Source organism: Phaenicophaeus curvirostris, chromosome 10 (assembly GCF_032191515.1).
Source record: "Phaenicophaeus curvirostris isolate KB17595 chromosome 10, BPBGC_Pcur_1.0, whole genome shotgun sequence".
NCBI classification, from domain to species: domain Eukaryota; kingdom Metazoa; phylum Chordata; class Aves; order Cuculiformes; family Cuculidae; genus Phaenicophaeus; species Phaenicophaeus curvirostris.
Window position 1 is genome coordinate 2,085,300 of NC_091401.1, and position 25,120 is coordinate 2,110,419.

General features: G+C 47.6%; 1 protein-coding gene across 1 annotated transcript in view; it reads left to right on the forward strand.

The window, feature by feature from the left end:
- INPP5D (inositol polyphosphate-5-phosphatase D) overlaps positions 1 to 25,120 on the forward strand; it is a 56,860-nt gene that overhangs the window by 15,331 nt on the left and 16,409 nt on the right. Inside the window, exons 4-12 of the mRNA XM_069865030.1 lie at positions 12,319 to 12,469; positions 14,669 to 14,840; positions 16,532 to 16,672; positions 21,325 to 21,412; positions 22,153 to 22,233; positions 22,400 to 22,471; positions 22,746 to 22,869; positions 23,969 to 24,075; positions 24,604 to 24,706. Coding sequence (XP_069721131.1) covers positions 12,319 to 12,469; positions 14,669 to 14,840; positions 16,532 to 16,672; positions 21,325 to 21,412; positions 22,153 to 22,233; positions 22,400 to 22,471; positions 22,746 to 22,869; positions 23,969 to 24,075; positions 24,604 to 24,706 — 1,039 coding nt within the window. The remainder of the gene's footprint in view (positions 1 to 12,318; positions 12,470 to 14,668; positions 14,841 to 16,531; positions 16,673 to 21,324; positions 21,413 to 22,152; positions 22,234 to 22,399; positions 22,472 to 22,745; positions 22,870 to 23,968; positions 24,076 to 24,603; positions 24,707 to 25,120) is intronic.

The following is a 25,120-nucleotide window of genomic DNA, read 5'->3' on the forward strand; positions in this document are numbered from 1 at the left end:
ACAGATGATTGTTGTTACCTCTTCGTTACCTGTTTGTTACCTCTTTCAGCTGTGAGGTAACGAAGCACTATATTTTATTGCTTCTGTGCTTTGAGGCATGATGGGTCACAGAGAAAAGGACTCATTTTCAGGCAAGTCTTGAGTTGTTTTTTCAAAGAAAGAGAAGTTCATGTATTGTTGGCTCTATGTGAGGCTTTTTGTCCTCATCACTTAAGACAGGAATGAGTCTTGGAAACCATCGCTATTGAATTTGTTTACAATGAGTTTTATGGCAAATATTGCCATCTGGACAAAATTGCTTCTGCACTTGTTACTGATGGGGTGATGCCCTTTCTTCTTTGGAGATATATCTTGATTTGCTGATGAGATGTATCTCTGCAGGCTGCGTCTCCTGTGCAGACACGTAACTCACCCAAGCAAGTCACAAGTAATCCTGAGGCTCCAGTGGGATCTTGCTTACTCTGCAGCCTTAGGATCAATAGACCCTGCGAGCACTGCGGCTTCTCGCTGGTATAAAAATAAAATATAAAGATACAATCACCTTTAAATAACTCTGTGTTCAATTGAAAGTATTGTGTTTGCACTTGTTTTAGATCTGTTCCACCAATACTTTTCAAATTTACCTTTTGGTGATTAAAGCTTTTTAGTGAAGTTTTAATAGAAATTTAGATTCCTTTAGTTTTCATATTGCTGTGTAAATGCAAAACCATGCAGGGCTTGCTTTCAAATGACAAAGTAGTTTGAGGAAATGAAACAGAGTTTAGCAAAGATAGCTCAGATTCTGAGAGAATGAAGTTGCAATGCAGCTTTTGGTTGTTCCTAGGTCTTTGTCCCTCTGTCTGACCTATTTCTTCTTCAGTTCATAACTTCTGACAGTTTTCCATCTTGATTCTCTGAAAGTTTAAGTTGGTTCAATTCCAGGGCTATGAAGGTCTCCGTTCCTGGTGTTTAACACCCCATGCAGCTGGGTTCAGCAAGCCCCATGGGCATAGGATAGCAAAGTTCTCTATGGGCTGGGGTTGCTGTGTGTTAGCAGGCGGTTAAGCCAGAATTAAAGCTTCTAGAGAACTCTGGAATGTAGTGACCTGTGTTGTTTAAAAGTCTTAGGACAAAGTGTTCTTTGTGATCGAATGCAGTGGAACCCACACGCAGCAAGCACGGGTTGCTCACAGGTAGCCTCTCCAGAAGTTTGTCTTCATTGCACACCACGTCCCTGTATGTGCAAAATCAGAAACCCTGGGTTGGGTCGAAATGTGGAGGGCAAAGTCTAACAAAAATTTGTAACACTACATCTGCTATTTTTATTCCAGAGGTGCAGTTTGGGGAAGAACGTAAAAGGAGAGGGGTTTTTATGTTTGGGGTTAGTTTCGTGGTTAGTTTTGTTAAATGACAGTGCTTCTTCAGGCTGGGTTCTCTATCTGTTTAATTATAGATTGTAGAATTGTTCGGTTGGATATGACCTTTGAGATCATAGTGTCCAGCTGTACCTGTCCACCCCTAAACCACATCCCTGAGCAATCAGCACGTTCAGCTCAGTGCCTGCTTCTAATTGAGAGAGGCTTTGTTTTACTCATGCAGTAAATGAATGAGATTAGGGACAGTTCATTGAAAGAAAGGACCGGTGGTCACCCTTAGCGGCTCACAAATGGAAAACAGTTGCTGTAGCTGAAAGCCTGAGAAAATTTGCAGGCTGGAGATGGGAAATTGTAACGCTGAGGTGCTTGCCCTCATCTGTGCATTGCTTATGGTTTTTTTTAATTATGCAGTCCCAGAAGGCTCTGCAGTTTAACATGATGAATGCAGCTGTTCTACACGTACCTTCTGCCTGCATTGCTTTGCTCCAGCAGTGTGTCTTCAGCCAGTATCACTTCTTAAATCTTACATTTTCTCTTTTCCTCCCGAATATTTTATGTGTAATTCTGGTATATTTACTGCTTGGTGTCTGTTGAAACTGGGTTTCATTTAGCACAGAAGACAACAGGGAAAGTGGAGAGCTGGTTATGGATCCCCCGCTGCCTGAGGAAACCCCCAGAAATGTCTTGTAGGGCTGAGCTGAGGGGAGGCAGAGCCAGTAGACACACACCTTCACCTCTCTGGGGGAAAAGTTCTTTCTCAACAGAAAAAAAAAGTTCTTTCCCACACACTGTTGCCTGGAGATGTATTTATTGCCTTCTATACAGGGAAAAACTGAAGGGTGTGTGGAAATCCTCAGTGAGAACCAAGTATCAGTGGTCTGCGGCCCCTGCCCCAGCTCAGTTACTGTCAGCAGTGAGTGCTGACAAAATCAGCACGATGACCACCGCTAACTGCCTCCAGAAATGACTAAGTTGCCTTGCCAGCTCTTGAAGACCTGTCTTTTCAAGCTTGTGCTGGTAATCACTGGAGTGAGATACTTTTTAAAGTACTTCCAATTCTGCAGGTTTTCAGTGGAAAACCAAAAAGCTCAAAAAGCTTGTGATGAAATTATAAAAGTTGTCAGAAGCAGCGTACTCCAGAAGTTCTACTTAAGTTCTACCCACACGCTACAGAAGTGCTAAGAAATTGCATCAGATCCCCACAGATCTGCAGCCCTTGCTCACTCATCACTAACTCAGCTGACTTGCTCCCTATTGCTAAATTTAATACCAGTCCTTCATGTTCTGTCGTGGAACTGTACTCTTGTTTGCCTGTTGTTGATGTAAATCTTATTACAACACAGGGAAATGCTGAAAGGGCTGGTTGCTCAGGAAATTTCTCTTGGTGCTACGAGTTGGATCATTATATGTTGTGCTGGTTAAATCTTTTTGGATGGCTAGAGTTTGAATGGTTTATTTATTGCAAAGGACTACCTCAAGTATGTGGCGTTGGTGCTTTCTAATTGCTTGGGGTTCCTACTGGTTTTTATCTAACTGTATTAGTTAGATATTTGTCAATTAACAATATTTTCCATGTGAATCGTGGAGTTCCAAAGGGAAGAGGAATGCGGTGTTCAAGTAAGATCTGAGTATGGTTTTTTATGACTTATGTCCTTATCTTATGTGGGAGAATCCTGGTTCAAAAGACTTCCATGGAATCATAGAATAGTTTGGGTTGGAAGAGACCTTAAAGATCATCTAATTCTAGGTCCTCTACCTTCCAAAACTTCTAGTATGTTTTTTTCTTTAGAATGTAGAATTTTAACAAGGAACTTGAGATAAAAATTTGGCAGCCAGCTGTACTCTACTGAGAAGTCAATATTCCTTCTCAAGAAGCTCTCTTCGCTCACAAATGTCCCAGTTCTGCCACGGGAGCCCCTCCTACCTGTGAACATGACCAGCCTTCGGGCTGCCAGAACCAAGCCTGAGTGGGATCACATAGAGGAAAGCTCTGAGAGATCAGAAGCGGCAAATATGACAGTCGAGATCTTTTTGAGATTATCTCAGGCTGGGCTCGCGTTCCACGTGTAGGACACCTTAATCATTTCAAATTGAGCACGAGCAAAACGCATCGTGCTCCCCAAGTCGTTTCTGTGACACTGAGGACAGGAAAAAGTGAGATGGCCGTTTTGGCTGACGTTGGATCAGGTTTTAATCTAGATCTGCACTGTACCCAAGGGTTTGGAAGTGAAGTCATGACTTGCTGTGCTGCCCAGGTAGCAATGGAGCGAGGGTGCTCGTTTGCACCCAGCTGGCAGCAATAGGATTCCAATTTCATGCGCATATTGCAAGCAAGGAAGTGCTGAACTTCAACAAATGTTCTGTGCACACCAGTGTGAAAGGGAGTGAAAATGGTTTAGCGTTTCCTTTTTTTATATATATATATAACAAGAAAGGGATTGTGATGCAGTACATGTTATTCACATAGTGTCTCCTAAGTCAGTATTGTTCTTAAAGAAATGAAGCTTGTCTGCATTTAAAGAACACAGGGAATTTTATAGGATTGAAAACACAGTACTTTTCTTTATTTCTTACTCTTTTAACTTTGGGGGTTTTTTTTTGTTTAGATCTCTGATTTTCAGCCAGGAACACAAACTAGAAGTAATACATCCTTAGTTGTTGTTAAACTGCAATGCTTTTTTTCCTTCCGTGAATAATCTCTTTCAGAAATTCTGAAGCCCTCTTTCCCAGAACTCTTCAATTGCCATTATTTTCACTCAGTGTCTTAAATGTAAAACACCACTGTAGCAAAAGTGACATGAATAAGCATCAGGATGAGCCAGTGCACAGACTGAGATAAGAACACCTCCTCTTATTTCAGCGGAGACAGGGACTGTTCACCTGCCATTCTCTCCAATGTTATTCAAGTTATGTAATTTAAAACTGTACTTACACTGTGCCATTTTCCCAAAAATTCATAGGATTTTTTTCCAGGTAGGATGTGCTGCCTTGGATTCCTCCTCTTGCCTCTTCTCTGGTGCTCAGTTCTGCTGCTGGAGACCCCCTCGCTGAGCCTTACCCAGCACCTGAGCTCCCCTGCCAGCTCGCAGGTTCCCACCGCTTATTAAAATCCGTTCCTTTCCCAACTCTCCATGTCACAGGACCCCCTTTTTCCTCAGCACTTGCTCCTCTCCCTTCGTACTCCTAGTCAGCCTCATTTCTTCCCAGCCTTGGCGTGTTGCATTCAAAACCGAGCACGTTTCTGCATGGCTTGTGTTTGGGGAAGCAGCTGTTTCTCCCAGCTGTGATTCCTGTCTATGATCCCAATCCTGTGAAGTGCTCCTGAAATTCCTTAGCATGAGATTTGATCTAAAAAGAAGAAATGATTTCTAACAAAACAAAACAAATCTGAAATCAGGTCGCTTTAAAAAAAATAAGTTACAGGGGATTTCTTAGCTCTTAGGTTCAGCTCTTTAGGGAAACAGAAAAGCTTGCCTACGTGAGGGCCAGAAGTAAATTTAAAGATGCCACCTAGACTGCCTAGCTAATAGACAGTCTTGGAGACAATTTTTTTCCAAACCGAGAAGCCTAAGAATTTACTTTTTTTTTTAATCAAATCTAAAAGGAAAAAAGTTCCTGCCAGCCTTTCACACCAAAGTAGATGCGACCTGATTTTCAGCTTCTGTTTCAGCTGGTAGATATTGCAAGAGTTTTATAACTTGGAAAACTTATTGAGAGTTACCGAAATGCCCATATATGGGGTTAAATACCTGTTTTAAGGCTTTCTGGTTAGAAAAGATTGGCCTTAAGCAATATAACCAGATGACTAGTTTCCTAGTTCCTCCTTGTGCCTTGGCTCAGGAAAGGAAAACACTTCCTCTTCCTTCTGAGGGCCCCAGATTTCCTGTGCCATCTATTTATACAATTGGTGTAATGAACCCCAACTTAACCACTTGCTCGCCTGGCTTCATGTGGGCTTCACGTCTTTTAAATCTCTTTTTGCTTTATGTCTTTATGCGCCACTTGCAACTTCTCTTCAAGTTGTGTTCAGAGCTCCTTCCCAGCAAGCCTGCGTTTGGAATGTCTTGGTCAAGGTGTTTTGTGGTCCGATGGCGTTGCTTGGAGATAGAATCATAGAATCATTGCTTGGAGATAATGATGAAGAGGAGATTGAGGCTGGGCCCTGTTGGCCTTTCTAGTCCAGAAATAAAAAAAGGTCAGATTATCTCAGCCAGACAAAAACATGCTGAAAAGCTTAGGTGGATGAATTTGGCAAAGGCATCACAAGATTTAACCAAGGACTGATGATTAAAGGAGTTAGTCATACCTCATTTAATGAAATGAAGAACCCAGAAAGCTATTCAACATGAAGGCAAGAACAAGTTGTAGTTAGTTGATTTAAACCTTTGTACGGTGAGCGTTAAGTAAATGGAAAGGAAATTGGTAACTGGAAGGACCTGCAGAATTGAGGGCAGTTTGTGGAGGACAGGAGACACCAAGACATCCTGTGGCGAAAGGGTTTTGATCTGGTGGGTCTCTTCCAACCTGGTGATTCTATGATTCTATGAAAGTGCTGGAGTCAGAAGGACATACAGAAGATCCGAGAGTCCCTGGTTTGGGAGGCAGTTGAAATGCCTGGGTTGGTCATGACAAGTTTTACTAGTCTCCTTCAAGATGTAGCAGAATCTGGACTAAGAGACAGCAGGAAGATTTGCAAAGAGCTTTCTACAGTCACTGGGTTGGGCAGGAGGCCTTGTGAGGACTCGGAGCCCAGGGTCTGCCCTGTTTTCAGGCTGAAGCAGGATCAGGTGCTTGCTAGGCAGCTGTGAGGAGTGCCTGGGTGCTCTGCACTGTGGTTCCTCAAGATCTGATCCAAACCTTCTCTACTCCAAAGCCAGGCAGCCACATCGGCTGTACTTGGGTTACCATCTTCTTTAGAAGAGAATTTAAAGCTTATATGACTGCTGCTGTGATGTCTCCAGGCTGCCCTGTTGCCAGACTGTACCAGTCCCTTTCTTCTGAACTTCCCTTGTAAATCACATCTTCCAGCTCTTCAGCCACCCTCATAATTATTCTTTGGGACCCGCTCTGGTGTTTTCACATGTTCCGTTAAAAGTATTCTCCCAGGTGACAGGACAAGGGGGAACAGCCTCAAGCTGCGCCACTGGGGATTTAGACTGGACCTCAGGAAATAATTTTTCACAGAAAGAGTCACCAGGCCCTGGCAGAGGCTGCCCAGGGAGGTGGTGGTGTCCCCATCCCTGGTGGTGTTTACAAGACAGGTAGATGAGGTGCTCAGGGACATGGTTTAGTGGCAGATAGGAATGGTTGGACTCGATGATTTAAGAGGTCTTTTCCAACCTGGTGATTCTATGATTCTAAGTGATGGCCCAGGCTGGACACAGCAGTCCAGCTAAGGCCTTCCAGCACCAAGTACAGCAGAAGAATTTCTTCCTGCATCTCATACGATGCTCCAATTAATAGATCTCGGAAAGACAGTTCTCTTCTGATGCAGTTTCCCACCGTATAATTTCTACGCACTCTTTGATTCACTCTTACCCGGATTCCTTTGTGCCATTCTGCTGGTTTGTGGGCTGTTCCCTACACCGTGCACGTTCCCTAGGTGTTTCCTTTCTGTCTGTTGTGGCTATCGGCAGCACAAAGTCGAGGGACCAGCAGCGATGCTGCGGAGTCGCTGGTGGAAGGAATTCCTGCCCTCCGTGCCGCTCCGGCATCCTGCGAGCTGTGGGAGCACATTGCTGGGCATGTGTTGTGTTGCCTTGGAGATGACACTTGCCATCCACATTTCTAATGACTTGAAACAATTCACTTTGCAATTAAAACAAGATCTATCCTGTGATAACCCTGAGGAAATAGTTAGTTACTAAACGAAAGGGGCAGGGGGGCGGGAAGTGGATTTGTTGTGCCCTGCTGGGGCTCCAGCCTGCTTTGCGCTGCCCCGTCCTGCTCGGTTTTGTTTGCCCTGTTCCGCGTCTGCTCCCTGTCTGAAGAACCAGAGCAAGTTTGTGTAAAGTTTAGGCTCTGTTTTGTTTCACTCCTGCTTGTCTAGAGGACGTGAATTCCGAGTGCGCTATCAGGCCATGTTTTATGAGTGCAGTGTGCAACCAGACATGGACTGAGGCAATGCGAGTATTTTACTACCCCACTGCTGCTTTCCTTGCTTGCTAACAGTGCAGATTGTTAGACCAGCCTTCAGGTAGGTCATCTAGCAACCTAAGAGCTAGCTGCAACTTTACTGAGCCAGGTTTTCTGTGTTAAACCGATGCTACGCTGGCATCGTCCCTGCACTCCTGGGCATTGTTGGGCTGGGAACACACAGCAGCCTGAGGGGGGGTGGTATTTCCCTGCAGTTCATAGAATCATAGAATCACCAGGGTGGAAGAGACCCACTGGATCATTGAGTCCAACCATTCCTATCAAACACTAACCCATGTCCCTCAGTTGGTGCATGAGTTACAGGCTGTTGGATGCTGGAGGTTGAACGAGATGATCTTTAAGGTCCCTTCCAACCCAAACTATTCTATGATTCTGTGATTTAAGAGGCTCACACGGCACTCGTTGTGGTGGTATCTGAGCACCTTGCAGCTGTGTATCGAACAACATGACTAGCATCTGTCACGCAGCCTTTGTTCTCATCCTTTCCCCAAAGGGAGAAGTAAATGGAGTGAGGTCTTGCTTTTACTGTTCTCTCTCTCAGTTTTTGCTGTATACTTTTTCCCGTGCCCCTGTGCAGAGGGAGGCAGCGCAGAACAGTGTGTCCCGTTCCTTCTGGACATTAGGAAAAAATTCTTCACAGAAAGGGTCATTGGTCCCTGGCAGAGGCTGCCCAGGGAGGGGGTTGAGTCCCCTTCCCTGGAGGGGTTTAAGGGACGGGTGGACGAGGTGCTGAGGGACATGGGTTAGTGATTGATCGGAATGGTTGGACTCGATGATCGGGTGGGTCTCTTCCAACTTGGTGATTCTATGATTCTCTCTGGAGCGGAGGAGACGCTTGGGGATGCCTTGAGCAGAGGGAGCTGGTTTCACCAGGCAGGCAAACAGGCCGAGGGTTGCTGGGCCCTGCTTTGTGCAGCAGGGGCACAGCCCTTCCCGCCTGCTTCCTCTCTTAGAGCCCTCACAAATAATAACAATTACAATACAAAAGAAAACGAGTGAGAATAATCCAGCGATCTTTGCTTTCCCACTCTTGTGAGGGCAAAGCTGGTGTGGAGCAAGGCGGTGTCGCCACTGTGGCTTTCACGGTTCTCTGGGAAGGGCTCCTGAGCTCCCCTGATGTGAAGGGGCCCTGAGCAGGTTTGATGCTCCCCGTCCTTCCCTCTGGGCTTGGCCACGGCTCCTTGGAGCTCCCAGCCCCACCGCTGCTCCTGCTGCCTCTGTGCAGCCGGTCAGGACACGTGTTCAGGTCCCTGCCAAATCCTGTCTTAAAATACAAAAATGCTGCCCTTAATTCTTTACCGTGTGCTGTGGGGATTCGGTGCTTTTTATCCTGAATGGGCTTGGCAAACGGGAACTTCTGAAGGAGCTTTTGCTGCCAAGATGGAAACTGTCTTTCTTTGGGAATAAGCGGGGGGATTCGGATGCATGTGAAGCCTCTGTGGCCACAAATCCCATTTGTTCTTGAGAGAGGAGATGGCCGGGTTCCTCAAGGAAGGTGGCAGGAGGTGGTGGGCTGAGCTGCCAGGTGAAGGGCTGGGCAGGAGGGTCTCTCCGTGTGTGCATCCCGCTGGCCTGCGTGTGAGCCGGAGCTGCTGGCCGCTCTGGGGAATTTCCTTGGACCGCGGGCTTCGGTCCACTCGTTGAATTACAGCTCAAAGAGTTAGAGGAAGGAGGCCTGTTACAAAATGCTTCTTCTTCTGGTTGCCACAGAGACCAGCACGGTTGCCGAGACTGAACTATCCTTGGCAGCAAAAAGTGCTAATTCAGCCTTTCCTCCCGCTTACCTCAGGGCTCCGCTCGGCCTGAAACGAGCTGTGCAGGGTGATCTGTCTTCTTGCAGGAGCTGAGAGGCAAAACAAGGCTGAGAAGCCAGTGTGTGGGCACTGGGGGTGGGATCGGGGGCGCTGAGGGAACATCATCCACCCAGGGGGCTCTGGAGAAGCGGGCAGACAGCAAGGTCTTTGGAAAGTGATGTAGGAGTGTGAAGACGACTTTGGAAAGAGGAGGAGAAGGGTGGGCTGCAGTGATTCGAGAGGTGGGAGAGAGCACTGATGGCAAAGTTTGCCTCTTGCAAAGGAGCAGTCAGCAAACCCTGACCATCCTCTTTACCCTTGATGTGTTTTAAGGTCCGACAGAGTGCTTTGATGGGGCTGATGCCTTTTTCCAGGTGCCCTTTGGGGTAGCTTAGGCTGAAGCAAACCATCCCAAGCCTTGTCTCTAACGAGCTCCAGCCTTTGGATGCTGTAGGTGGCGGGCAGAAGGCAGTCCAGGTAGATTAAATCCCGAGCCAGGTGCGAAAGCTGCGGGTCAGTGCTGCTAACAGTGTGCTCTGGGCTGCCAGGGGGCTGCTATAATCACAAAAATGGGGTTTCAAAGCAGAGGAAGGTGCACAAGAGGTACATGGAAGCAACTAGAGGAAATATTCCAGCTCTGTCACAGTGCAGCAACTTCAGAATCCTTTCATATGATGGATTAAAGACATGTTTTTTTCCCGTGATGGTTTTCCCTGATTCCCAGCCTTCACAGCTGACATCACAAAGCAGAAGATCCTGGGATGACCAAGATGCTATTTTCATTAACTGGTGTAAATCAGAAGTCGTTCAGCTTATGCTGAGTTTGTGCTGTGCTAGCAGAGCAGGATCTGGCCTGCGCTGTTACAGTCCTGTGAAATTTTAACCAGCAATTTCTTTCAACACCTCTGGCCTCACGAAACTATAATCCAGTGTTTGCCCAGGCGCAGCTTTCATGCCGAACGCCACGTTTTCCAGTGTAGACGAATAATAAACCTCAATAAATGCAGGAACACCTGGGAGACAGAAAAGGAGGCTGCACAGGCAGAGCTCTCAGAAACGTCACACGTGTTTGTTCTGGAAATGTGTCTTGCTGTGCCTTTAAAGACATGCAGGTGTCGTTACAAACGAGAGGTATTTTAGACGGCAGGCTGGAGGGAGGCTTCAAAGGTGGTTGTGTTGAAAGCACTGTCCTAATTTCTGGCCTGAGAGTTTGTTTTTTAGGAAAATTAAAAAGAAATCTTTTTGCTGCCAGGACACACTGAAGACATTTTTCTGTGCTCTGCTCGCTGTGGTTTACGCCGACATTTCTCCTGTTTAATCTCTTGGCCTTGCTACGTTTGCCTTTTAAACAAAAAAGTTCACAGGTAATAAGAAACTGGGCAAACACAAATGGCGTGTGAATAAGCTTGTTCAAACCTGTAGTGAAACCTTGTGTGTGTTAATTTTTACAGCCAATAATTGCAATCCAAAGAGCAATGAAGATATCCTGCCTGTTAGTCAGAGGCTGAGTGGCCGAAGCCTGCCTGTGTAACAGATTATTTCAAACTAGAGGCAAAGCTTTAAGTCATTATTAACTAACCACATTCCTTGTGCAAAATCTGGCTTTATGCATGTAGAACAGTGCAAGTCAAGCCTGTTGGGGTGATCAGGCCTTGCTTTTGGTTTCCCACTGCTGCCAGATGTGAAACATTCCCAGTGTTGCTGTTTTAAGTCAAGAACAAGAGTCTTGTGGGGCTGGAAAACATTATCTCTGCACCATTCTGCCCCTGCTTCTTCTTTTATGTTTTGCTGTGTGTGTCGACGAGGCCTTCTTGGGTCGGTTTCTCTGGGAAACCCTTTATCTGGAAGGACAGCACCCTGCCAGGGCGAGTACCTGAAGAGTGATCAGAACTTCTGGTATATGTTGGTGTTGCCTTCTTCCTGCCCGGTGAATCGAGCTGATTTACCGTTCATGCTGGTGCCTAGATATAATTGCTCTGAAGCTTTGCCTCTTGAAGACCTCTAAGACCTTATCTTGCGTTTTCCGTCTGCAAGTATCCATTTCCTGAGATTAGCAGCCAGAGCTGTGCTAGAAACAGGTTTAGTCACAGTTAAAATTCAGGTGGCAAGCTCAGTATCATGCTTGATGCATTCACAGTCCTAGCCGTGTCCTGAGCCGCAGCTTCCTTAAGCTTCAAGTTGCCTACCAAGAGGATGGAGACTCCCTTTTTACCAGGAGTCACATGCGAAAGACAAGCAGTAATGGGTATATGTGGCTCCTGGAGGGATTCTGATGGGATTCCAGAGGAAAAGGTTTCACCATGAGGAGAGTCAAACATTGGAATTGGCTCCCCGGGGAAGCGGAGGATTCCTCTACATGGGATGCTTTGAAGGCTTGGCCTGACGGATGCTGGGCCATCTCATTGAAACAATTGAAAACACTAAAAGGTTGGACCAGATGATCCCTGAGGCCCTTTCCAACCTGGCATTCTGTGATTCTTTTTTTATGACAGTTCCTTTGCTGGCTTGTTTCATTTGAACCTAATTCTGAGCCCTTGAATCATGGAAGGGGTGCTAATGTCTAGATTTAGGCATGTTTATCTTACAATTTCACAGAAAAATTCTTCCTGGAAACTACAAAATGTAACGTAAGCCAGGGGCTTTGTGCTCAGTAAAAGAGGGAATGCAAAAAAATTAATCTGGGAGAACTCTTTGTTTTTAAAGTCTTGCTTTGCTTCAAAGCCAAACAAACTGAATCAAGTGAGAGAGCTCTTCATTTGGCTTCAGTGAACCTTTGAAGCTGCCATTTGTGCTGACAGTGGCTGGACCATGTGTGCGGATCTCGTTCTGTTTGTACTGCAGGCGTCGTTCTGCACAGAGCCTGTGGGCAGGTGGGCAGCGAGAGCTGGGCTGGCTTTCTCTGGTCAGCTGTAGTCGGTTTTTCTCTCTTGATGACTCTGTTTTCCCTTCTATGAGGAGCAGCGTTTCGGTGGTAGGAAATCCCAGACCACGACAGCCTCTGTGTTTTGTTTCAGGCATCAGAGGGTGTTCCTGTGAAGTATTTTGAGAATTTGGAGGAACTGATAGAATTTTACAAGAAGGAGAACATGGGTCTAATATGGCACCTCAGATATCCAGTCCCACGGGAAGAGGAGGAGGCTGCAGATGAACCGGAGGAGGATACTGGTAAGAAACATGGGATGGGATGGGGTGGGATGGGATGGTGCAGACCTTTGACACTCTGGACTGAAGATACACAGCATGGGCAGGGGCATTAGAGCATGTCGTGAGATAAAATTGAGCAGGGCATGGAGAGATCTGAGCTGGTACGACCTAGAGGCAGAGAGTTCTTGTGACTCTGGGTTGGTATGGCATCTGGAGCATCAGTTTAGCTCGCCTGAGGGAAGGCATAAAGTCTTCCTGCAGAAGTAGATCGTAGAATCATAGAATAGTTTGGGTTGGAAGGGACCTTAAAGCCCATCCAGTTCCATCCCTGCCATGGTCAGGGACACCTCCCACTGGCTCAGGCTGCCCAAGGCCCATCCAACGTGGCCTTGAACATCTCCAGGGATGGGGACTATACCAGGCGCAGGGCTAATTGATCTGTTGTCCTTCATCTGGGCTTGAGCTGGTTTATGTCCAGCCATCTCATGCCTCTGCATCCCTTTCCCTCTGCTGCATCTGTGGGGCCACTGTCTCAGCAGCAGAGATGCTCTTCTAGAGACTTCAAGTGCGTCTATCTGCAAGCCACACTCGGCACTGTGGGTTGTGGGTCACCTGAAACTCAAGCCCCCTTATCTGCTCTGATCTAGAGGACGTTTCTAACAATGATACCAGAAGTCAGAGATCCTGCAGCAGCTGCCAGTCTCAGTGTGACTGGCATCATCCCAACTATTTTATATGAAACGTCACTGTGGGTTCCTGACACTCACTGGTCTTGGATCATTCCTTGGATTTTTCCTGGATCATCCCTTGGATTTGTCATTGTTCTCCTGAATCCCAGGGGAAGGTCATGCCCACAGAGCCATCCTTCCTGTCGTTTCTGACGTCTGTCCGGAAACGATGAGTGTTGCAATAAAACCTGCCTACAGGACACAGTCCCTGGGACAGAGGGGCAGGCGCGTGTGCTAAAGCAGATTGCGGTGCCTGTGCTTGTTTAAGCCTTCCAGTAGACCTCCAATAGAAGCTTGAAGATTTTGGTATGCGGTTCTTGTGAAGAAACAGAACAAAAATTTGCAAAGCTGCTCAGGAAAGATGTTCCTGGTTTTTGGCCAGCTGTACCACGTCCCCAGCTCTCAGGGCGGGGGAGGGAACTACAGCAAAAATAATACACAGCGAGGCGAGCAGCAGGGAATGAAGTTCTAGCCAAGACTAAGAGCCTTTAAATGAAGAGATTTAGCACAGCGGCTGGGCTGTTCATGTACGGAATTGTGTGGAGGCACTTTGGTGGTGTGCTGGAGCCATGTAGGGCCGATAGATGTCTGGCCATCTTAGGTAAGGACTTGCAGAGGTGGAAGACGAGCTGCCAGCTCCCCTGTAGCTGCACCACCCCCTGGGCCATGGCTCCGTGCCTCTGTGAATCACGGCTTCTGCCCAGGGGCAATGGATCAGCTCTGGGTATCTTTTTGTAGTGAAAATTCCACCATTTGGAAATAAGTAAACCTCGAAACTTTAACAACTGCGTATCAGAGATGTAACAAAGTATTAGAGCAAGTGGTATAGAAAGAAAGGCAGCTATGGTTGGGATTAATGGAGATGAGCCCACTCTTCTCTGAGAAGAGGGACGTATGTGGAGCAGTAGGAAGACAAGGATCTGTCAGAGTAGGAAAACCCTTTATGCTTCCAGCTTGTTGCCCACAAGACGAGGCAGGACGCTCAGCCCCTCTGTATTGGGCTAGAGGGTCTATTTTCTCCATTTGTGTGTGCTTCCTTTAGCTACTCACATCTTTCCATGAGCAGCTTCTGGTGCTCTTTATGCCCCTGCATCCATTCTGCCCCAGCTGGAGAGCTGGTAACGATGCGGCTGGGGTACAGCTACGTTCTCTAAGTGTTATATTCAAAGTAATGAATTAACCCTGGTAGCTGCTGTGCAGATGGGGCAGACAAACTGCCTCAGATGAGGTTAAACTGCCACATGCTCCATGCACACGAGGTCCAAGCCTGGCAGCTCAGCCTGCTGACCTCACACCAGTGACATCTCTGAGAGCAGAGCTGGGCTGATATCAAGCTCTGAGCTTTCCAGCTCTGAAACTGGAGGCCCTTGGGAAGGGATGGTCTCTGCAGTGACTGCCGTGGTGGTGCAGACTCTGCCCTGCCTCTGGGTGACGGGGACGAGGTCAAATTGCTGTGCTGGGATGACTGTGCCTTTCCTTTCCTCCTTGCCAGACATGGTACCCACGCCTCCTATCCTGCCCCCGCGCAACATCCTGATGGCATTGCCGAGCGGCGAGACAAAGGAGGTTTCTCCTCTCTCTGAAAACTCCAGGGTGGCAGACGTCAACAAGCTGTCCCTTTCTGAGACACTACTCCAGCGACTGCAGTACCAGGACACAAGCAGGTGAGGATGGAGAGTCATGGGGCTGCAGAACCATCCTTCAGCCCAGCTCTGCGCTTTCTGGGCTGCCTTGTTTGGGAGAGCTGAGCACCAGTTTGATTGAGCAAAACTACTCCTCTTTTATGCTACCAAATGAAGAACCAAATCAGATCTCCAGCACGTTGGCTACCCTTTACAGTCCAGCTGTCATCTAGAAAAATATATTTTCCCGAGTATTAAAATCACCCACAGACTTTCTCTGCTGAGGTATGGTTTTCCAATATGAAGGACAGCAATATCTGAGAGAACTCGATGTATTAGCTATGTGCCTAAACTACAGGTTGTATCAGAAAGCACCAGGGAGTCCTCAAAAAGAATAACGTGGTGTGCGGATTTCCAGGTACTCATACTTACCGATTTACTCCAGCTACAGTTCTGACTCACATTGTCTCATGTGCTAGCTGTGTCAAGCCTGGACACGCACTGATGCTTTAGAGGAAGCTGCATGACCTTTAATGCCCAGCTCTGCGAAGCTTAAATCTAAAATAAAAAGAAAATCAGAGGCCCTGCCTGCTGGCAGGGCAGTGGGAGGCTGTGAGCAAGCAGTGGTTTCGTGTGGAAGCACAGGTCCTGTTGTGGTGGCCTGGTAGCAGCTGGCTGACTAGGAGAAACCCAATTTTGTTCAGTCGTTTGCACCATTTAATCTGTTAAGCAGCCAGCTGGGACTTTATGCATTTGTCAGGCACAAGAGAGCACACACGGTCTACCTGGTTCATCCTTCCTTGTGGTGCTGGGAGTCCAGGCACCACAGAGACGGGGAGGTGGGGAGCATCGTGTACAGCTCTGTAGTCTCAGCCCCCCTCAGATTGTTTTGGATTGTTTGGAATAAAAGTGGGACTTCATAGAATCATAGAATGGTTTGGTTTGGGTTGGAAGCGACCTTAAAGATCATCCAATTCCAATCCCCCTGCTCTAGGCAGGGACACCTCCCACTGGGTCTTCGCTTCTGGAGCATTTTAGCTTGATGGCCAGAAGAGGAATGCAAATAGTCAACTATTTTGTGATTGCTTGTTTGGTGCACGCTGCCTTGTTTCTGTGATTGAGTCAACTGGCCTGACAGCACACGTAGAATCATAGGTTGGGTTGGAAAGGACCTGAAAGCTCATCCAGTGCCACCCCTGCCCTGGGCAGGGACACCTCCCACTGGATCAGGTGCCCAAGGCCCATCCAGCCTGGCCTTGAACCCCTCCAGGGATGGGGCAGCCACAGCTTCCCTGGGCCAGGGCCTCCCCACCCTCACAGGAAAACATTTATTCCTGATACCTCATCTAAATCTCAATCCAAATCTAAGCTAATCTAACTTGGTGAGGTGAAAGGAGTCTCCATCTCCCCAGAAGCCGTGTCAGCAGCCTGGCTTTACCTGCCAAGGCTAATGATCCCACTATGGCTTTGGCAAAACTTTCCCTGGTGTGATAGCTCAGCAGTCACAGAGGAGAGAATTTGAGTTGGGGAAGGACAAAGAGGAGAAGATGTCAGCAGTGAGGGGTGGGGGGGTGGGATCCAATTCTGAAAACGACATATTTACACTGAAATCCAAGACAAACTGTCCGTCATCTGTCTGTGCTGGCAGCAAAATTTCAGAAAAACAATAAAGCTGCCGGCTATTTGGGAGCAGAGAGAAGAGCTGCCTTTTGACCTGTCTGTTTCTTTCACAGTGTCTCCGACGAGCATCTTAAACTCATCCAGGATTACCTGCGAGTTCACATCACCAGTGACTTTGAAATGGTTCAGACTGGCTCAAGCAATCTTCCTCAGCTGAAGAAACTACTTACACTTCTTTGCAAAGGACTCTTCAGGTAACTAGGGGCTGGTTTCCAGGAATTGGAGTATAATGCTGTAATGCAGTAATCTCAGGTAGGTTCCATGTGCACGGCAATCACAACCTGCATTTCTGGCATGGGAAACTGGCTTATCCTCAAAAACATTATGTTTAGATCTCATGACCTGGGATTCTGTTTGAAAGATATGAAATCTATATAAAAGACATAGCTCTGACAGTGAAGTTTCCCTGTAGGCGGTTTCAGTCAGTGGAGTATTAATTTATTTATTTTTTTATGCTTTGTTTATAAAGAAACAAAACAAAAAATGCATTAACTGATTAACTGCATAATATGGTAATGCATAAATGACACCTACAGAACTGTCAAGCACAAGTCGCTCAGGGAAACAAGCACATAGTGGTGTACAGCTGTGTTTTAAAGAGTCCTTCCCACTAGTGCACTGTGAACCTAGAGTGATTCCACTGATGTCAGTGAAGTCCAGCTCAAGTGGAAAGAAAAACAAGCCTAGACTCTACAAATTTTACCTTTCCTATTTATAGACTTTCCAGGTCCTGAATAAGAAAACTCCAATAGGAAACTAAAACCTTGCTAAGCTCCCTCTTTCTCTGGGGGAAGGATGTGACTTTCCTCCCTTGCTGCTTGTAAGCAAGTGAGGAGATTAGCTGAGATCTTAGAGCACTCTATGGCGGGGGGCACATACTTCCACGCCTGTATCTGTGGCTTGCAGTGTCCTTCTTTCTCTCCAGTGTACTTAGAAGTGAGGCTGGTCGTGCTGCTGGCCTGGTGTTGTTCTCCTAGAGCTCACCCAGGCTGAAGAAAAGGCTAAAATGAGGGGTGGACACTGCTGATTTGCTTGGCTGTAACCCATGGAAGGAAGGTGGAGAGTGAGTGAGGTGCTCAGCTGCTTGGGACCGTGGTTCCTCCCCTGAAGCGGTGGGCACTGTGCTTGTCTTAGCAGGCAGAGGGGGAGGAATGTGCAGCCCTGCTCCTTGTGCCAGAAGCCTGCTGCCCACATCGGAGTCCCTGGCAGGGCTGAGGACGGGCTGTGCAAAGAGCTGCCCTTCCTCCGTGCCCTGGTTGAGGGTTTTGCTTCTCTACACCCACAGAGGGGGAGACCCAGGTGGCTACCTAAGAATAAACGTGAACACAGGAAACTAAAATCTAATGAAATGACAAGTGAGAATTTTGTGTTACTAAAATATCTCGAGTACTGCTGTTCTGATGATGTCTGGCTTTTTCCATGTCCAACTTCTTGTTCTACTTTACCTTGTCTGGGTTTCATGGCCCTGCTCCTCATAAATGTACATGGGATGGCAAGAAAAGAGACGCGGCAGGTCCACAATCATCTCAAGTGCCAGGGCACCTTTTGCATTTCCAGATTTCTTTGGTGTTTTTTGGTGACTGGACTTTGCAAAGCATCATCCTAGAGCAGAGCTGGGTGAGCTCTGCTGGTGGGTGTGTGTAGCTATCAAAATGTATGTCCTCGTACATTCCTTGCCCCACTTTGCCAGCATTTTCTCCCCGTACGTGCATTATTTCACTTGGATGGAGCTGTTGTACTTTTTTTTATTCTGTGAAGGTCCAGAACTGCAGGCTGTTCTCAGTCCCAGCCAGATCTCTCTGAAGAACTTCTCTCCCTCTACTCAGATTGTCCCATGAATCTCCAACTAAACTATTTGCTTAGCTTCAACTGGTTAATAGTCAGGTGTTTGGGTATCTTATTGTTTTCTGCAGACTTAATCCGCCAGGCACTCTGGGATTTTATCTTACTTCCCTTATGAGATTTCTGAACTTAATCAGTGACATTACCTAAGTGTAGTTTTTGTTTACTTTAGTTTTCTTGAGCAGCTCAGACTCTCCAGCTGAACGGACAGGTAATTCCTAGGCTACTTCTCAGTGGCTCTGGCCTCTTTCTTAATAACATTCAATTTCATTATTATCACGGTATTTAAGAATAGGTTAAAACCCTAACCAGCCAACCAAGAAGAAATGTTAATTGGCACAGCTTGAGCTTTTTCTCTGGAGCTGAAACTCCTTTGAATTTCCTGGCACTGTCAAGGATTAAGAGTGTGCAGGCAGACGCTCGCTGTGGCTGAGCTGACCCTGACAGTTTGTGAGCCGCACAGATTTGCTGTGAATCTGAGGGTTTTGTGATGTTGTATTCTGGCTCCTTCCAACCTCGCAGAGCCCAGCTGAGCCATCTTTCAGGGTCACGCTCAGACACGCTGCTGTCACTGTGAAAAATGAGCACCCTGATGCCCTTTGGCTGCCTTGCTCCTGTGGTTTTTTAATACTGGGCTGTGGGTGAGCACTGACTGCAATGTTCGCAAGGCAGAGGGGGTGAGAGCTGGAGCTGCTCGCTGCCCGGGAGAAAGAGCTCAGAGTGAGCTGTGGGGTCGGGAGGGGAGTCGGGCCAGTTTGTGAACACTCTGTGCTTTTTGCACTTCTTGTATTACACACGGACAGGTACAGGGACCCATTTGTGACCTGGGAGCTCAAGCACCACGGGCCAGGGGTGCTAAGTTGCTGATCTCTTGCCCTCACCCTCCTCACCACCGATTAATTCAGTAAAGACCAGATTCCAATTTGCATTAGGGACATTGAAAGCTGGTTTTAACTCTGCTGGCAGCTGCTGTTACCTTCCAGAGGTAGCTGTGGCCAAGGGCTCAGGACACCCATGGCACATCTTATCAGAGCCTGGGGAGCACCGGGGCAACCCCTGCTGCGAGGGGCTGCTCACTCTGGCAGCTCTTGCACTAAAGAGGAAGCAAAGCAGAGGTTAGTAAGGCTGGTAGGTACTTCTGTGAAGTGTTCAGTGCTAAAAGAAACTGGCACACAAGGATTTTCTTAGTCAGGGCAATCCTCTGCAGCTGGAAAGTGGACTCAGAGAATCTGGTGCCAGTGCAGCGAAGAGCAGGAATTGCCCATCCGAGTGGACTTTGTTCAGAGTTTCCTACCAGCTTTAAGTGGAAAATACTAATAGTGGCCTGTTCAGCCTGCTGCTGTCTGTAGCCGTCTTTTGGTCACCCGTCACTGCTCTGCGTGCTTCTGTTTATTCTCTCTCGCTGGATAATTTGCACGCAGAACTTTTAAGGCAGCTTTTCAAGCACTTGCAACACCAGCACTTGTGCAGTCATATGTGGACACACATGCTTCTGCCTCTTCAATGAAGGTCACTACATATATTTCCTTTATCCTATGAAGAGAAGAAAACAAAGGAGTTATAAGTCCAATTAAAACCACTTTGTGGTTTTGTTGAGTTTGAATGCGTGCAGATGCTCTTCCCCCATCCTCACGGGCATGCTACGCGCTGCACCACACAGTAAAACAAAGGGCAGTTTTCCCATGAGAAATTATTTCTGAACTGCTTCAAGCACTTGCTGCTCTACGTTTTCAAGAGATGGCCTAGATGTGTCCTGCATTCTTGGTCACAGTAAAAATCCTTTCATCTTTTTCAAACTGAGCTTCCCCCGATGCTCCTTCGACTGCTTGCACCCTCCTAGGGCTGATTCTGTGGCTGCAGAAGGTGGTGGGAGCCTTGGGTTTGGGGCCTGAGCCATTTGCTGGCCCTAGGTGACCCCCAGCTGAACAGGGAGGAGTAAGTTTAGCAGATCCAGATTCCTACAAGTGTCTTGTAGCCCCAGGGCAAGTCCTTCAGGCTGAAATGTCAAACTTGAGTGCTTAATTTAGGCAGTTAATCATACGTGGGTCAGCACCTAGGCAAATATCTAATCTTCAGGCAGCCAGGCAAACTTTCGCTCTGGAGCACTTTCCCCAACAAACAGGGAGTAAAATCCGGTCCATTCACACTTATGAAAGCGAGGGAAATCATTAACATCCACTTTTGACTAGGCACAGTGCAAGCATCCTAGCGCTGCTCCCCACCATCACCTTCCTTTTGACCTGTGCTCCCTGGCTGCTCTTTCCGTGACAACTCTAGTCGTTATCGGAGCGCGGCTTCTGTGCCAAAAGCACACAGCAGCGTTTTGACAAATGAGCATCCTGTAGAATCTAATTGGGAAGCGCTGAGGGAATCTCATTGCGAGCTGCAAAGGGGTCCCGTTCCAGAGATTAAAGGCAGGCTTTTCCACCCCCTCGCTGAGCTTGGTCCCTCTTTGTTGTGTGAGCTGAAAAAAATCTAACTATCAGTTTCCTCTTGGCGCAGTGTGCCCAGAGTTCCGCATCAGCCTCAGCAGTGGGGCAAGACCTGGAGCTGGTCCTGCCGCTGCAGCATTCACGGGCACCAAGCTTCACTGTGCTTTGAGATTTTTGGGAGCGCTTTGATGTATGAGCTGGCACAGCTGGCTTGATCCTGGTTTTACACAGTGTCTGCGGGTTTGGCCCTGGCAGGGACATCTTTCCGGGGAGATTTGGGAAGTTACCACTTCCGAAGTCAAACCCAAGGAGCAGCCAGCAAGGCAAAGGCAGCTGCCTGGCTCTGAGCTGCCTTCACTGGATGTGTCACTGAGGCAGCTAAGAAATTCTCTTGTCTCCCATCCCCCTGACTCGGAGGACAGTGAGCAGCAGAGGACAGGAGTCTGGCATGAGGCGTGGGGTGAATGCGTTGCCCATGGACTCTGCTGTGCGGCTTTGTCCAAAGAGACTGAGTGCTAACCTATTTCAGACCTGGCCACAGCCTTAGACCTCTGCTGTGTCTCTGTTCCCAGTGAAGCCTCTAGGACTCTCCCATCTCTGGAATCCATCCAGAAGGTGTTTGAGCAGCAGCTGCACCCTGGTATCCACCAGCGCTCACAAGTAAGTCGGCTGGAAGGTGGGAAAAGGAGTAGAGAGAGGAGCATGGGCGGCTGTCTGCGTGGTGGGGAGGGAAGGGTTCTGGCTGCTCAGCGAGGACCTGTGGGATTCAGGTGATCAGTTATCACTTCTGTTCTCTCTAGCTTATTCTGTTCTCTCTAGCTGCAGTGCAGAGGGCACACAGTGAGTTATATCCCCACAGTTTCACTTTTCCTATAGTCCCCTCTGCCTGCTCTCCCTTCCTGCCCCAGGAGAAAGTGCAGAGAACTGCCTGAGGACTTCATCTCCCCATCCTCCCCTGACCCCTGGGCTAGGATTGCCATTTCTCCTCCTGTAAACTTCACTCTGGGATGTTTCACTGCCAAATCCTTCCTCCCCCCAGCCTACTTAAGTCCCATGACCCTTGTCTCCTTGCCAGGAAACCAAAAGGCCAGGACTTCTGTATGTTGAGCCCTGGACCTGGTCATGCAAACCTGCCCCCCAGCAGTAAGCTGCCTCCCTCGCGTGCCCAGCTGCCTCTAACCGATGGACGAGGTTTGCAGATAGGTCCTTCCACCCTCCCGTGCTTGTGCATGTTCAGCCAGACTGTGTGTTGTGCTGCGCGTTCCAGACTAGAGTGGCAGAGGCACAAGCGCCGCTCCTTGCTCTGCAGGCAAGGTTCCTGGGGTACTTCCAGGCCATGCTTTGTGGCTTTAGTAATTATGCATCTCTCTCTCTCTCTGTTTCTATGTTGTGGTTCTCAGATTCTCGGTGAAGCTAGTCCAGTCAATATTGTATTGAAACTCAATCAGCTGATTTCTTTGCTGTCTTCCATCGAAGAAAAGGTAACGTTTTAAAGCTATTTTATATTATCTTCTTGTCATCTTTTACCTCTATTTATGCCTTTTGTTCGTTCCCAGTGCAATCCTCTGCTACAGTAAGATGCCCTTGCTCTGGCTTCGCTGCTCTCAATCACCAGATGCAATCTGGCACAGATAAATTCTTTTACAGGTGAAAACACTGTTGATTGAAGGTCCCGATTCAACGCACCGACGCTCCCTTATCCCCCCCGTCACTTTTGAGGTAAATGTACTTCTTTAACCATGCTGATCGCAATGTGGAAGGGCAGCAATGCGAGATTTATGTTGGTATCTCAGTTCCTAGGAACCTGGCTGTGCTGCCACAGAGATAACAGCTATTCCTGGCTGCTGTTTAGCACCATGCAAATGCTTAGGAGATGTCTAGTGAGACTGGCATGACAACAAGATCTACCCGTGAATTCAGGCTAGCGTTGCGTTTGTCATACACGTGACTGAAGTGGAGAAGATTGCTCATGAAGAATCTCTGTTTCCAATAGGTGAAAGCTGACTCCCTAGGAATTTTCTCAAAAATACATCTCAAGGTTGATGTGGAAATGGGAAAACTGATTATCAAGAGAGCTAAGGATGGTCCAGAAGACAAGTTTTATACCCACAAGAAAAGTAAGATGCTTAAAGTCATAAATGCCGGACTAGACTCTCGCTCCCTTGGGTGACAGGGACCTTGGGTGACCCTTTGGCCCCAGAGTGCAGGTATTTCTGGGTCCCTAGTGTTGTGCAAGGCTCCAGTTGGTCTAGATTGCCTGTCCCCAGCGTGGCCAGCAGAGAGCAGGGAGTCGTTACTGAGAAAACGAGCTTTCACAGATTGTGTTAAGCCTCACCTCCCAGTCTAAATGAAGACAGTGAGAGCAAGACTGCAAGGGAAGAGGTTTTAATAGAAGATTCCCCCTCGAGCTGGTTGCAACAGACCCATTTTCTACTGAAAAGCAACATCATTCCAAAAAGTAAAAAAAAACCAACCAATTTTTAGGGAACATATTGACTTCTCTGATGACTTTTTGTGGTATAAAGCCAGGTACTCAGTTACTCAGTTCCTGTAACGTTTTTTCAGTGAATTTCGCTTTGATTTTTTTGTTTTAAATGGGAATCAATATCTCTACTGACAAGCAATGCCAGCCTGGTCTGTGAAGGCCCAGTTCAAACAACTTTGTGATTTCTCTGTTGTGTTTCTGAACAGGCAGGTCGCTGAGACTGAGCCAAAGAGGGGATTTATCAAAGAGTAAATGATGCCCTCAGACTCCCTCCTTGAAGTAAAGCAACCTGTTGCTGGCAGTGATTGAAAAGATCAGCTTTCGTGCCTGGCTTTCTCCAGCTGGTGTTCATAATTACTTAGCTGCTAGTTTAGATGCAGAGGAGTCACCTTTACCACCAAATGAGGCTTTACCTCCTCTTTCACAGATGGGGAAGGAATATACGTAGTCTGGCTTAGGGCACAGAGAGATTGTCTGCAGGAAGCCAAGGCTTCACTTCAGGCTGCAGGGCTTGGAATGGCCAAGAACTCCCAGCAGAATGAGGTTTTGGGGTCCAAATCTATCCCTACAGGGATTGGGGTTAAACAGCATTAAAATATAGTTGTGTGGAGCAAAGGGAGCTTCAGACACAATCAGTCGTGTAAGTCCTGAGCCTGTGAGGAGGGTCCTGTTAGCTTCGGTGGGATTCCAGCGTCAGTGACTGCTGCTCATGACACTCAGTTTCTGTTTAGTCTTGCAGCTTATCAAGTCCCAGAAGGTCCCTAACAAACTGGTGATTGTGCTGGAAACAGAAAAAGAAAAAACGCAACGGAAGGAATATGTTTTTTCTGATTCCAAGGTACATGCATAATGTTTCCTTCCTCCCAGGCTGGAGCAGGCACCTGGTTGGGAATGGAACAAGGGGCATTCCGAGGCAGAAAGAGGAACAGTTGAAGGACAGCGGTTGGCTTTGCAAAAACAAAATTTATCCTCTGTTCTGGAAACATCCAGAAAACAAACAAATGTTCTCACTGAAGGGAGATACTGGAGAGGGTAAGCATACCTGGGTGCTGTCACTGAGCCAGGAGAGGAGAGGGTCAGCAAGCAGTGAGAAGAGGCAAGGAGTCGCGTGAGGGTAGCTGCAAAAGTTTCAGCTAGATATAGGAAAGGGAAGTCTAGGCTTTCTTCTCACCAGCTCAGCACTTGTTAAAGCAATGCACAAGCGAAGTGCCGCAGGAAAGACAGCCTCTTGGAAGGTTTCAAGATAGTGGAGAGCTAATCTGCCCTTCAAGTGTGCTGGGGATTTCCTGCTTCAGCTAGTTTTTCAAAAGGTCATGTTGGAGGAGTGAAGTGTCTCGATAATTGTCTCTTGTTCCTCCCTGTCTAGAAGAGAGAAGGGTTCTGCCAACTTCTACAGCAGATGAAGAATAAACACTCTGAACAACCAGAGCCTGATATGATCACCATCTTCATTGGGACCTGGAATATGGGTACGGGCTCTCTTCTGGTGCGGTCATTCCTTCAGGGGCTTGCAAAGCATGTGCTCGCCAGCCACGCTGAGCTGGACACTGTGTGTTCTGTAGCGGATCGGTACCCCAGGGCTGTCTTCCCCTGGTCTCTAGGCTTACCCTTGCATGTGATTTGACACTTTCCATGGTTCCAGCCAAAGAACCACAAAGTTGTCCCTGATGGGTGCTAAAGGATTCTTCCAACGACCGGGAATTGAGGCTGGCACAAAGCTGGTGCAGCAGCATCTGCTGTTCCCTCCTCGCAGAAAGGGGCAGGAGCAATTCCAGTAACTGCACGTCAGCTGCTTCTGAACCTGGCTGGGGACTCTTTGTATCCAGCCCGGGAAGAGAGCTGATGTTTAGAGAAGGGGACAGAGTGTAGTTGAGGGCAGTGGA